This window comes from Danio rerio, chromosome 19 (assembly GCF_049306965.1).
Source record: "Danio rerio strain Tuebingen ecotype United States chromosome 19, GRCz12tu, whole genome shotgun sequence".
Taxonomy (NCBI): Eukaryota; Metazoa; Chordata; class Actinopteri; order Cypriniformes; family Danionidae; genus Danio; species Danio rerio.
This window is the reverse complement of record NC_133194.1, coordinates 43,395,704-43,410,862: the sequence shown is the minus strand read 5'-3', so window position 1 is coordinate 43,410,862 and position 15,159 is coordinate 43,395,704. Positions and strand designations below refer to the sequence as shown.

The window sequence follows — 15,159 nt, the reverse complement described above, 5'->3', positions numbered from 1 at the left end:
AAGCATAATGGGAAATGGCATTTAATTAAAGCTGCATGGACCACACACAAGCAAAAAAAAAAAAAAAAAAGTGTGTGGATTGTTATGAAGAGTTTATTCAATTAAAGGACTATACTTTGAAGCGTGAAACATGGTGTTGTGCAATCATGACATTCAAGGACAAATGGACTGACTTGAGTGGTGGCCTGGTGGTCGTATGTATGACGTCATTTACTTCAAAGTTTGGAGTGACATCATATGTACGGCTGCTAAACTGCTACATGGCTCATCAGAAAGCTCACAGAGGAATTTGGGGTTGTAATTGCGGTAATGTGTGCAGGTAAGACAGACACACAGCACTAAAGAAGCGGACACTGACTTACTGTGTACGACAAGGCACAAGTCAAAAACACACACTTTGAGGAGTTTTTTTCTGTATAATGGATAAAAAATATCTAAAATACAACTTAATGTGTTTCTTTTATAGCACTTTATGGATTTGTGACAAGATTTAACTTATAATACATATTTGTAAAGACTGTTTTTTTCTCAAAATGATTTTTGACAGTCATAAATCAGCCATAAATCTCCACTCAGCAGCACTTGCAGACACTAAAATATGTATATTAATGTTTTGATAGAGGGAAATGTTTTGACATATTATTTTACATGATTTTTTATTAGAAAAATAATAAAAATAAATAAATAAATAAATAAAGATAAAAAATGATAACAATAAAAAATCTTTAAATATAATATAATAAATAAATAAATACAAAAATGATAATAACAATTAAAAAAATCTTTAAATATAATAAATAAATTAATTAATTAATTAATTATGATAATAATAAAAAATCTTTAAATATAATAAATAAAGACAAAAAATTATAACCAAAAAATCTTAATAATATAATAAATACATAAATAAATAAAGATAAAAAATGATCATAACAATAAAAAATCTTTAAATATAATATAAAAAATAAATAAAGAAAAAATTTATAATAACAATAAAACATCTTAAAATATAATAAATAAATAAAAAAGATAAAAAATATAAAGATAATAATAAAATATGTAAATATAATACATACATAAATAAATAAACAATAAATAAATAAATAAAGATAAAAATTATAACAATAAAAAATCTTTCTGAAAAAAAGTTTTGTAGTTTGTTTTGATTTAGTTTTTTTTTTTTTTGCAAAACCTCATTTGAATTGAAATCTATTATATTTCTATTGATAAATTTGTAAAGTGACCACAATATTAATTTGAATAAATACAAGTGATAAAAATATCCATTTTCAAAGGGTCAACATTTCCAAATAGTTTTAATTTTACAGCTTTACATTGTACATTTATTAGAGATGTAACGATTCACCATGAGCCGGTTGAAAATCAATTTAAATTTGTGACGAATCGGTAGAAATGTTGAACAAATTGGGAGGCATTTTTTGAACAGAGGGGGCGCTGGGGTTACAGGCAGGACTGCCAGTGGCCAGTCCCCTGGAGCAGAGGGGGATATTGACCTGTACACACTGCTCTTTGGTTTAGAAAAGCCATCTCAGTCCCTAGTGAAAGAGTTTTTTCAGCAGGGGACACTGTAAATGTGCAAAGAGCTCAGCTTATGCCAGAAAACAGAGATATGCTGATATTTCTTTTTAAAAAAAGAAGTTTAGTGTTTATATTAATGAGTCTTCTTTAGTTTTTATTCTTCTTGTTTTGGGGAATTTGTTTTTAAAAATAGCAGTTTGGTTAAGGCAGACATTATTTGTTTTTAAATAATTTTGTTAAAAAATCGTGACTAAATCGTGAATTGTAAGAGTAATATCATAAATCGTATAGAATCGTGAGTGGTTGAATCGTTACATCCCTAATATTTATACAGCTGTACAGGGCCGGACTGGCCATAGGGAGCACAGGGACATTTCCCGGTGGCCTGACGGGTAATCTGGCCTGCCACTGTGACCCCCACTTCCCTTCACTTACCGATCACCAACGCCCCCAAACACCCCCCCCCCCTACCTCCACGCTCTTCACTTACTGATAACTACCACCCTCCACCCGTCACCTGTTTAGTGACAAGTCTTTTGTCTAAGCAAAGACCATACTGTTCTAATTAAAGAATTAAAAACCAAGGCATGATCATATTTTACATTGGTAAAATAAGCGTAATCTAGAGGCCTTTGCCTTTCATATAAGCCACTTCTGATAACAAATGATCAACTTGAATTCAAGTTATTATTTGTTGATTCTAAAACTCGCATACACGACAAGACTTTTGGCAGGAAGTGTATATTATTTTACTCCATCCAATATTCAGATTTTTATTCTACAAATGTTCTCAAATCAGATAATATTTTCTTAAATGACGTCCAATGTGCATATTTAAACATAACATTTTAGACACTTGTGACGATAAATATTAGTTCATTGTTTCGACCCTATTCACCTGCAGTGCCTTAAAGTGCAATAATGAGATGGTGGGTTTGCAAAGATCTGACAAACTAAAGATCTCTTCACAAAGCCATTAAATTTGGAGCTGCAAATGAATGTAGAATTCATTACTGTGAGGTGTAGAGAAAGTAAAGTACTTCTGAATTGGCTCTTTGACTTGCTATTGAACTGTAAGATGACTCACAGCAGACACACAATGGTTCGAGATGCGCTTTGAATTCTGATATCAAGCCTTCTTTGTGAGTTAAGCTTTTATCCCTGTAAATGGTTGTGGAGGATTTCTTATCTTCACAAAACTGATATGAGCAGAGGAATGTTTTGGCCAGTTCTCATGAGTAAAATCACAGCTTTCCAAATGTCATGTGTGGTGTCCTCACAACCGTGTTGGGGAAAAAAAAAGGTTGTATATGTCATTCAGACAGTGGATTTTCAATTCCAGTCTAATTCCTGAGTTTGAACTGAATTTGAATTAATGCTTGCAAAGAGGGAGCAAAATATAAGGCCATAGAATTAAAATGAAATGAAATTGTGTAGATTCATGTATCACGATTTAGCATGAATGGCCCATGAACTTGCTATCATTCATAACACACAAGGACTTTTCACTTATTTGATCGTAGCCACTGTTAGAAATGTGTTAGTATTTTTATTTAAAAAAAATAAATACATTTGATTAAAATTAGGTTGTTTACTAGGGGATGAAAGAAAACTATTTCCTAGGATGAATTTAATTTAATTTAGTATATATATATTTTTAATTGTACACAGTATATGCACAATATGCACAAATTATATTCTACGGGCTACTAAACATTTACGTTGTACATTTTATAAAAAGTGTAATTAAAATAAGTGAAATATACTGTAGTGGAAGAATGAAATGTAATTTAACTTGATTTAATTTATTACAGTTTTTTTTAATATAACAGTATATGCACAAAATATATTTTACTAGCTATTAAACATTTATATTATACATTTTATTAAATTGTAATTAAATTAAGTGAAATTTACCATAGTGGAAGAATTTTAACTTAATTTAATTGAATAGTTTTTTAAATATACACAAAATATGCACAAAATATATTTTACTGACTACTAAACATTTATGTTGTACATTTTATTAAAGTGTAATTAAATTAAGCAAAATTTACCATAGTGGAAGAATTTTAATTTAATTAAATTTAATTAGAAAGAAACTTTAAATTAAATGAATTTAAGAATTTAATTTAATTTAATAGTTTTTTTTCAATAATTAAATTAACTTTATTAATTTAAACTAAAATACATAATTATTATTAACATAATTTGACAGTATGTTCATAATTTATTTTTTATTTAATTTATTATTTATAGTTTTATTTTTTATATAAATGTAATAAACATTTTTTTATTTTAAATAATTTAAATCAAATCATTAAATTGCTTTATGTACCAAAATACATAATTTGCCAGTATGTTCATGGTGGAAGATTTAAATTAAATTAAATTAAATTAAATTAAATTAAATTAAATTAAATTAAATTAAATTAAATTAAATTAAATTAAATTAAATTAAATTAAATTAAATTAAATTTGCTATGTACAAAATCACATAAATACATAATTTGGCAATATGTTCATACTATATATTTTTATTTATTATTTATAGTTTTATTTTTTAATTTAAATTTCATTAAAAATAGATTTTTAATAAAAACTGTTTCCTATGTATTAAATTTATGTATTAAATAAAAAAACGTATTAAATTAATTCTACATATTAGAGAATAAACGGCCAAAATAAATATATTTATTTATAACTAGACCAAAAAAAAGTTGCAGTATGGGTTTAATCATGACCTGTTCCAGAACTTGTGCACAACTCTGTTGAATATACTGAAATCAGTAACTTCCTCTTTCTTTCATTCCCGTTTAAATTCCAATTTGAAGTCCCACAATCCTCTGGCCAGCTCCAATCAAACTCCAACTCATGAACTGAAACCGGGCCAGTTCTTAAATAATGAATTTTGCTCAACTGCGGCTGTGTTCAAGTTCATTTCTCTCTGCAGAGCATAACAAAAGCTGGAACAACAGAGACGAAAGCAGATCCCGGAGCTGACTTATCACTTTCTCCTGTCATGATGGCAATGGAGAGAGAAAGGCTGATCATGACTCAGTCTCAGTACAAATGTCTGGAGCTGCTGAGCCGAGATGGATCCCATAATAAAACAGGTAGGGCATTTTCACTTGAAAAATGAAAGACTTTTTAAGAGACTTTAAAGATGCTGTATGTACGCTTTTGACTCTTCTAAAACATTTAAGTACCATCATATGGTTGCAGTTGAAGTCAGAACTATTAGCCCCCATTTTATTTTATTTTTTTCCTTTTTAAAGTTTTCCCAAATGATGTTTAACAGAGCAAAGAAATTTTCACAGTATGTCTGATAATATTTTTTCTTCTGGAGAAAGTCTTATTTGTTTTATTTCAGCTAGAATTAAAAGAGTTTTTAATATTTTAAAAACCATTTTAGGGACAAAATTATTAGACCCTTTAAGCACGATTTTTTTTAATGTAATATAAAACACCAACCCAGATGATTTTAAGTTTAAACTCTTTAAAGTCACTTTTTTTTTTTACTTTTCAAGGTTCAGAAGAAAGATCAAGCTCCCACAATGTAATTCAAAGGCATAAATAAATGTGGAAAATAAAAATAAGAATCACAAAAATACAGAAAACTGATAATTTATGGATATTTTTTTACAGTAGGATTTCATTTAAAATGTCAAAATATAAGTAATTACAGAATTTTCATTTCTGTGTGAACTAACCCTAATTTATTAAATAATTGAAACATTTCACTGTACTAGCGAGGATGTTTCAGAAAGTTACAGGATGATTTTAGTGTTGTATCTTCAAAGATCAAGCAACTTGAGTCCTCATAAAATGACCCTTTTAACATGTCTGCTTGACTTTTATAGGATCGTTCTGCAGCAGATTCTGGGACGGTTTGCTTTGTTGGGATGAAACTCCAGCTGGAACCTTTGCCTCACAAAACTGCCCCGATTACCCCAGCTTTGACCCCTTGGGTAAGAATCGCACGATCACATCTGGATTGTCAATCTAGACAGAAACACTCCAGACGCTGCAAATCACCGCAGCATGACATCTGTTTTTCAATCTGCCAATTATGAAACGCATGATGTTGCTCCAAATAAAAGGATTCCAAAGCATGAACTGCTTTGCTGATAAGTGAAGTCCTTTAAAGACACAGAAGTGATACAATCTCCGTCTGGAATCATTGTATGATTAAAATACCATGTATTACCTGATATTTAAATTTGGTCTAAACAAGGTTATAATAGTTTTTCAGTTTTAAATGAGTTTTTATTGTGATGCTATTTTCAGTTTAGTTTTAGTTCATTTCATTAATGTTTTTGTTAGTTTCAGTTTTGTTTTTTATTTTGGGAACACGTTTGTATTTATTTTTATTAGTGCTGGGCAAAGAACCACGATTAATCGCATCCAAAATCAAACTTTTTTTTTAAACATAAGATATTTGTCTCTATTATTTATATATTTGTAGATATAGATGATGCATACACATACATAAAAACCGGCCACTTTATTAGGTACACATGTTCAATTGCTCGTTAATGCAATTTCTAATCAGGCAATCCCATGCCAGCAACTCAATGCATGTACGCATGTATAAATAGACAAGACGATCTGCTGGAGTTCAAACTGTGCATCAGAATGGGGAAGAAAGGTGATTTAAGTGACTTTGAACGTGGCATGGTTGTTGGTGCCAGACGGGCTGGTCTGAGTATTTCAGAAACTGCTGATCTAATGGGATTTTCACGCACAACCATCTTCAGGGTTTACATCTCTAGTTCTGTGAGCAGTGTCTTGTTGATGCCAGAGGTCAGAGGAGAATGGCCAGACTGGTTCGAGCTGATAGAAAGACAACAGTTACTCAAATAACCACTTGTTACAACTGCGGTCTGCAGAAGAGCATCTCTGAATGCACAACACGTCCAACATTGAGGCAGATGGGCTACAGCAGCAGAAGACCACACCGGCTACCACTCCTGTCAGCTAAGAACAGAAAACTGAGGCTACAATTCACACAGACTCACCAAAATTGGACTATAGAAGATTGGAAAACCGTTGATGAATGATGTCTGATGAGTCTCGATTTCTACTGCAACATTCGGATGGTAGGGTCAGAATTCGGCATCAACAACATGAAAGCATCGATCCATCCTGCCTTGTATTAACAGTTCAGGCTGGTGGTGGTGTAATGGTGTGGGGTTATTTTCTTGGCACACTTTAGGCCCATTAGTACCAATTGTGCATCGTGTCAATGCCATAGCCTACCTGAGTATTGTTGCTGACCATGTCCATCCCTTTATGACCACACGGTACCCATCTTCTGATGGCTACTTCCAGCAGGATAACGCACCATGTCATTAAGCACAAATCATCTCAGACTGGTTTCTTGAACATGACAATGAGTTCACTGTTCTCAAATGGCCAACACAGTCACCAGATCTCAATCCAATAGAGTACCTTTGGGAAGTGGTGGAACGGGAGATTCGCATCATGGTTGTGCAGCTGACAAATCTGCAGCAACTGCGTGAAGCTATCATGTCAATATGAAGCAAAATCTCTGAGGAATATTTCCAGTACCTTGTTGAATCTAAGCCACGAAGGATTAAGACAGTTTTTTTCCAGATTAACATTTTTTTTAATGTTTATTTTTAGTAATTCTAGTTTAGCAGAATTAACAGAACACATTCAATGCAAACCTCTTAGTTACAAAAATAAAATAATTGTTTAAACAGGGACAGAGAAAAATCAGGCATTTGTACAGTATATAATCATGCGCTTTACTAATGTGTTTGTCTGCCACAGGTCAGACTTTTTGTCACAGAATGAGTGCTTATGAATTCTGAAAACGATGATTTATTTTTGATAATTGTTATTTTATTTCAGTTTGTTTTTCAGTGACTTTAGTTTAGTATAAATTAGTTGTAGTTTTTTGTTTATTGTGCTTTAATATTCGTTTACTAAAACAAGCTTATTCCTGCAGCACATTTTCATATCAAACGTTCATGAGAATTTTGTTTCTAAATATCAGCAAAGTTAAGCAATGACCACAGCTATGTTGAGTTAAGGATATAACAGATGTTTGCTGAGGTGCTGAAATATTGATGTTCTGGGCTGTTCGCTGATAGAGATCTCTCTGTCTGAGAATCAGCACAGTATGTGTTTGTTCTTCTAACACACACACACACACACACAGATTGATTGTATCCAGAGGTCGATCATGAGCTGGAGTTAATCACTGGTACACTTAAGCTCGAGTCATTAAACTAAACTTTCTTTTTCCCTCTAGAAAAAGTAACCAAATACTGTGACGAATCTGGCAACTGGGTACACAGCGCATCCATCAATAAAACATGGTCCCACTGCCTCACGTTCTCAAAGGATAAAATTAAGGTAAAGTTTTGCATGCTAATGAGCTGTGGATTTGATTGGTTAGACCACACATTTGCTTTAAATGCTGTAAGGAGATTTCAACATAGCAGGGGGGAATTTAGGGCCCTGTGATTTCAGTCATGGGGAAAAGTTAATGGCATAATCCAGTCAGAAGAGAAGAGTGTAGAAGAGTTTGATAAACAGAAAAACACATTATTTCAAATGTTTCGTTCGAGAGGGTATCCGCAAAGTTGGTTGAATGATGCATTAGATAAGGTAAATAAATTACATCGACAAGATATTTTAAAAACAGTACAACCTACTTAGAAACTAAAAGAGTTTTCAGTAAATTAACATATAACAAACATAGCAATTTTATTAAATCAACGATCCATAAGGATCCATTGACATATTTCTTCCGACGAATCCTTAAATAATAAATTTCAACATCATCCATTATTTACCTTTAAAAGATCCCAAAATTTACCCAGGCTTATTCTGAAAATGTAGTCCCGTGGACGTTGCTGGAGACCACAAAAAACGTCCGGGTAGGTACATATTTTTGCAGTTTTTGTTTTCGTGAATCCGCGAGAGGCCGCTGTGTGCGCTCTTTTATATCTCAAATTTATCTTGCGAGTGCCGTTCGCACCCGCTGTTCTCGCGTAAACCCACCAGAGGTCGCTGTCTGACTGGCTGGCCGACCAATCCAATTGACTGACCCAACTTCCTCCTTCCCTAAACCCAACCAATTTTATCAATTGACCCGCCCACCCACTTCCCTAAACCCAACAATGCTTTACCAAAGCTGTCCAGAAAAAGAAAAGCCCTCGTCTGATTTTTACCACATTTTTGGATTTTACCACATTCTCACCCTGTTATTCACTTATTCATTTTATTTTTTGGATTCTGTTTTTGTCTTACCTGATTTCTGGAACCGTTCTTCCCCGGACTCGAACCCCGTCATCATCATCGTGGTCAACCCCTCTCTGCATCTCAAGTCCGCCGACGTACATGACGAACTAACGAGACAAACTGATTGTGGCGGGAAAGCCCTTCACATGGAGCGTAAGCGTGAAAAGGAATGGCGTCATACCGCCCCCATAGCGTTCGCTTAAAAGAAATCAAATGCAGCCATACGTACCTCCTGCTACGTAATTCACCAGAAACGTCCATGGGACTACCTTTTCAGAATGAGCCTGTGTTGCAAAATTGAGCAGATATGATGATTAACACTGATACAGTAAGAAATAAGAAATCCTCTTTCATACATGGTTGTTTTCCATGCAGAAATTGTGCCGCATCTCAGAATTTGGTAAAGTGTAAAGAATTTTTGAATCCAGCAACAAATATCAAAATAATGTAATAAAGAAAAAATATTAAAATAAAAACATGTATGACCTGCTCTACTTGTAAGGTGCACGACATGTTAAAACATCCATACCAAAAGATATACATAGGGAAGTCAGCACGTCAGTTAAAATTGCGAATTAGTGAATAATAATCAAGTATATGATGACAAGATTTAACTTCAGCAGTAGCAAGACGTTTTATAGATTTTGGACATGATGTTAAGCAACTAGAATGCAAAGGAATCAAAGAAGTATTTGAGTCACATAGAGGAGGTAATCTAAATAAAAGATTATTACAAAGAGAAGCGTTCTGGATTCATAAATTAAAATCACTTACACCAAGAGGCATGAATGAGGAATTGGATCTTTCTGTGTTTCTTTAACAGTTTGGTGTTTAGCTATAATATTGTGAATCATGGATTTTGAGCATGTAATGATACAAAAACTGTAAAGAAAATGTATTTTTTAATGTTTCGGACTATTGGAGGGCGAAGCAGTGGCGCAGTAGGTAGTGCTGTCACCTCACAGCAAGAAGGTCGCTGGGTCGCTGGTTCGAGCCTCGGCTCAGTTGGCGTTTCTGTGTGGAGTTTGCATGTTTCGCGTGGGTTTCCTCCGGGTGCTCCGGTTTCCCAAAGACATGTGGTACAGGTGAATTGGGTAGGCTAAATTGTCCGTAGTGTATGAGTGTGTGTGTCAATGAGTGTGTGTGGATGTTTCCTGAAGATGGGTTGCAGCTGGAAGGGCATCAGCTGCATAAAAACTTGCTGGATAAGTTGGCGGTTCATTCTGCTGTGGCGATCCCGGATTAATAAAGGGACTAAGCCGACAAGAAAATGAATGAATGAATGGAATGTCGGAATTTCATTGTATTGATGTAGACATGAATAAGTTATAATTCATATGCTATTTTCCTGTAGCATGTTCTTGCTATTTCCTGCTATTTTCTTTGTTTACAGTATGTCAAGTTGTCAAAACAAACAATGTCATCTTTGTATTTAAAAAGTCATAACTGAGCAAATGGCACCTAATGATAGTTGTTATAAGCATGCATACAATCTCATCATGTTTATAAAGGTTTAGCGACAGTCTTATATAAACATCCTAGTAAAGTGTTACCGGAAAATAAGGTTTTCATGGACACAAAATTGCCATGAATCATCAGACTTTTCATTATAAAAATTGCCAGAACAAAAATTCTGGTCAAATTTGATCTCTTCATTGCAATTTACCAGTAATTTTCCAGAAAATTCAGACTATAGATCCCTAGTGAGAAGAAAGAGAAACGACAGATACAACCGACACTAAATGCCTAATTAGACCTCTAATTATCCAGTAGTTCAGATATGTTTAATGTGTATTCTCAAAACAAATGATGCTTTTTATCTTCAGACGTTACCAGTTCACGGCTTTTCAGAGACAGAGACGGAGCTGGATCCCACAGCGGAGAGCAAGGTCAGCCCTGTAGTGATTCAGAAAGCGGAGGAGAGGAAGATGATCATCGACGGTCAATATAAATGCTTTGAGAAAATGAACAGGGACCAGCCTTACAACAAATCAGGTGAGAGAGCCTCACAAGAGCTTCCAGAAAGAGCACACTGGGGCTGGCCTGATTGATTGTGTGCTTGTCTTTAGGTTTATACTGTAACCGCACGTGGGACGGCTGGCTGTGCTGGGACGATACTCCAGCAGGGACGTTCACGTCGCAGTACTGCCCCAATTACTTTGCTGACTTTGACTCCACTGGTATGTGTCTTTTTCATTTTATGAGCTTTTTTTAATGAAAGATCGGGAAAAGTCTGAAATGAGGTGTGCAGACAAACACGTGACAAACAATTATATAAATAATCTGTAAACAAAACTGCAAAAAGTAGTCCATATGTCACATACTGTAAGGGTCTGGGACAACATAGTTAAGGATCCATATGCCGTTTATTAAGAACGGTAGTCAGGCAGGTGATGGTCAAACAGGTAGCAAACAGGAGCAAAAAGGTCATTCAAGATCATAGTCAAAAACAGGCGAAAGGTCACTACAGCATCAAGATAAACAGTAAAACAAGGCTAGGGTCAAAACACGGCTAGACAAGGCAAGGAAAATGATTAGGGGATGTTCTAAAACAGAAACAAGACTCAGCCATGTGAGTGTGAATATGAGCAGTTTATATAGTCTGCGTAATTAGTCCTTGAACAGCTCCTAGCTCTGTGTGTGTAATCAAAGGAGAACCGGTGTTCTGTCAATTTGTCCTAATTGTCAGATTGTCCTACCTCCCATTCAAAAAGTAGGTAGACCATTTTGATGACACAATATGCTACCAGTGTAAATTTTAATGTGGAGTAGTGTGGTAGTGTGAAGCTGTAGTATTGCCCTAACCCACAGGTGTCAAACTCAGTTCCAAAAGGGCCGCAGCTCTGCACAGTTTAGTTCCAACCCTAATTAAACACACCTGATCAAACTAATTGAGTCCTTCAGGCTTGTTTGAAACCTACAGGTAAGTGTGCTGGAGCAGGTTTGGAACTAAACTGTGCAGGGCTTCGGCCCTCCAGGAATTGAGTTTGACACCCCTGCCCTAACCTATCTGGTGTTGGTAGCATAATCTGATAGGAGGTAGGATAAAATGTCAGGACACCGGAACAGGTGTGTGTGTGTCTGTCTGTCTGTCTGTGTGTGTGTGTGTGTGTGTGTGTGTGTGTGTGTGTGTGTGTGTGTGTGTGTGTGTGTGTGTGTGTGTGTGTGTGTGTGTGTGTGTGTGTGTGTGTGTGTGTGTGTGTGTGTGTGTGTGTGTGTGGTGCAGGACAGGATTTGTAGTACCTGGTGACAGGATTGTTGTCCGTGTGTTAGTGAATGTTCTTCAGCAATCAATATTGGTTCGATCGCTGGTGATCGTGACACCATACTCTGACGAGAGAGTTTTGAGTTTATTGCCATATCAGCTTTTCTGACTATTTCACGGCAAAAACAGATAACTTTTTTTTGTTTATAACAATAGGATAACAATCTAAAACTAGATTAAAATGTTATACAATTCTTGAATGATTCACATTTAAAAATATTTCCTTTAAACTCTCTCCACATAAAAATCATTGTCTGATAAGAATAGGGCATTGCAAAAGTAAATGTTGGATAGCTGCTATTGCAATAAAGATTGTTTTGGAGAAACGTCTCCTTTGAGTAGATGTTTATGAGTGAATCACCTTTCTAACTGTCTAAATGAAGTTCTTAGCAATGCATATAACAACACAAAAATTCAGTTTTTATATATTTACATTGAAAATTTACAAAATATATTTATGGAAAATGATCTTTACTTAATATTCTTGGACAATGGTTCTCAAACTGTGGTACGTGTACCACTATTGGTAAGCAGGCTTCCTTCGAGTGGTACGCGGAGGAATGAAATATGTCATGTACATGCTACACACATTTTAAAATTGATCAAAAAAGATGTATATAATATGCCATATATAGCCTATATTTCTGAGGTAATCGGCCACGTTTTTTCACTTTGCAGAGTTGTAGCTGCTTTAATGGGCCTACTACGCTACTGTATTTCAATACTGCTCGTTTTGGTGGTACTCGGAGAGACAATTTTTTCTGAGGTGGTACTTGATGAAAAAAGTTTGAGAACCACTGTTCTAGGATAAAACATAAAATAAAAAAGTGCAAACTGGTGACCCTGGTCTCTTATGTTGCATATATACGGTTAAAGTCAGAATTATTAGCCCTCCTGAATTATTAGCCCTCCTGAATTATTAGCCCTCCTGAATTATTCGCCCCCTTGTTTTTTTTTTTCTCCCAATTTCTGTTTAGCGGAAAGAAGATTTTCTCAACACATTTCTAAACATAATAGCTTTAATAACTCATTTCTAATAACTGATTTCTTATATCTTTGTCATGATGACAGTAAATAATATTTGACTAGATACTTTTCAAGACACTACTATACAGCTTAAAGTGGCATTTAAAGGCTTAACTAGGTTAATTAGGTTAACTAGGCAGGTTAAGGTAATTAGGCAAGTTATTGTTTAATGACGATTTGTTCTGTAGACTATCAAATAAAAAATATAGCTTAAAGGGGCTAATAATATTTTTCTTAAAATGGGGTTTAAAAAATTAAAAACTGCTTTTATTCTAGCTGAAATAAAACAAATAACGCTTTCTCCGGAAGAAAAATTATTATCAGACATACTGTAAAAAATTTCATTGCTCTATTAAACATCATCTGGGAAATAATTAAAAAATATAATAATAATAATTCAAAAGGGGCTAATAATTCTGACTTCAACTGTACACCAGGGTCACCAATTATTTTGATTTTATGTAGACTTTAAGTCACCTTTTCCAGACTTTTTGTCACATTCAGTGCTTTTCTCTTTCATTACCGAAGTAGGTGGAATCCATTTAGCATTTTTGTCTTCTGGCGTTTAAAAAAAAAGATAAACCCAAACTAAACAAGGCAATGGTGATAGATTCACCCAAAGCAAAACCAATTTGAAAACACTTTACTAGTCTGCACCTCACCAATTCTTAAATGAATCTCGAAGTGAAAGTTAAAACCTGACTAGCATATTAAACTCAAATGTGTTTTCTGAGCCTTGAGTTACTTACAAAATAAATTGTCTCACATCTTTATCCTTGTTTATTTAGAAAAGGTTACCAAGTATTGTGATGAGACTGGCAACTGGTTCAGACACCCTGAGACCAACAGGACATGGTCAAACTACACCCTCTGCATCGCTCACACCAAGGACAAGCTCAAGGTATCATCTCCAAATCCTTAAAAACCTTAAACCTTTTCTTCCTAATGCATTCAAAATCAATATAGGCCTGCTGTTTTCATATTCCAGAGAATCCTTCATTTATAGAAGAGTAAAACCTTAATCTTTTTGCTGCTAAAACCATATCTGATCAGCAATTTCCCATAAATTTTTTTACAAATATTGTTACCAAGTTCTGTATTTACCCTTTTTTATTTGTTTATTAAACTTTTACAGATATATAAAAGTATTTTTACAGAGAAATTTAAACAAATATTATTCCCACCCCTACCCGCTACACAAGTTGAAATTACATTTATCTAACAAAGAAAAGAAGAAAAATTAATAATAATAATATTAACAATAATAATAAATAAATAAATAAATACAAACAAATAAGTAAATCCAATAAAGAAATTACAAAATAAAAATAAGTTAAAAAAAAAACATCCATACAGAATACACATATACTTTGGTAACCCAATAATACAAAAAAATGAATCCTCAGGGTTTTATAAAGCACCTAATTATGTTTGCATTGCAACTGAATGGCCCTAAGATTTAGATTGACTGTTTGTAGAGATACTGACATGCTCAGAAAAGAACATTCTAAATGGGTCCCATGTTTCAGAAAAAGCCCTATATTGACATTTATTTATAACCTGATTTTTTCCAAGTGGATGAAGCTCATTGCATCTCGCAACCAGATGTCAAAACTCGGATGGGGGAAACTTTGTTAGCAAGACGTTGTGTTCTGTTATTATGAAAACAGTGTCAAAAATGCAAGGGCGTTTGCTATACAGCTCGATAGCCCTGGTATTTTCGGGGAAAGTCCAAAAAGTGCAATAAGAGGGCACGGTTTGATGTGTATCTTTGTCACAGAAGAGAAACACTTGAAAATTGATTGCCAAAAAGAAGTGATTGATCGACAAAGCCAAAATATATGTATTAAATCTGCAGGTGCTTGCTTGCAGCGATCACATATAGGGTCCACGTCTTGAGTTATTTTTGCCAATCTCCAGTGTATCCAGTGGATGAGGCAATGTTTTAAAAATATTGTTACCAAGTTCTGTATTTACCCTTTTTAAAATAAAAAAGCAATGTATTCTATATAATGATCTGAACATAACCCCCTTTTTTATTAAAATGTTAT

At 34.1% G+C, this 15,159-nt stretch overlaps 1 protein-coding gene and 1 non-coding gene across 2 annotated transcripts in view; both read left to right on the top strand.

The window, feature by feature from the left end:
* The window catches only part of calcr (calcitonin receptor), a 119,212-nt gene that overhangs the window by 44,454 nt on the left and 59,599 nt on the right, over positions 1-15,159 (top strand). Inside the window, exons 3-8 of the mRNA XM_073931903.1 lie at positions 4,493-4,655; positions 5,403-5,510; positions 7,823-7,926; positions 10,644-10,812; positions 10,887-10,997; positions 13,897-14,009. Coding sequence (XP_073788004.1) covers positions 4,493-4,655; positions 5,403-5,510; positions 7,823-7,926; positions 10,644-10,812; positions 10,887-10,997; positions 13,897-14,009 — 768 coding nt within the window. The remainder of the gene's footprint in view (positions 1-4,492; positions 4,656-5,402; positions 5,511-7,822; positions 7,927-10,643; positions 10,813-10,886; positions 10,998-13,896; positions 14,010-15,159) is intronic.
* On the top strand, positions 168-271 carry mir489 (microRNA 489). The gene has a single exon (NR_030244.1). It is a non-coding gene; the product is annotated as a microRNA 489 (primary transcript).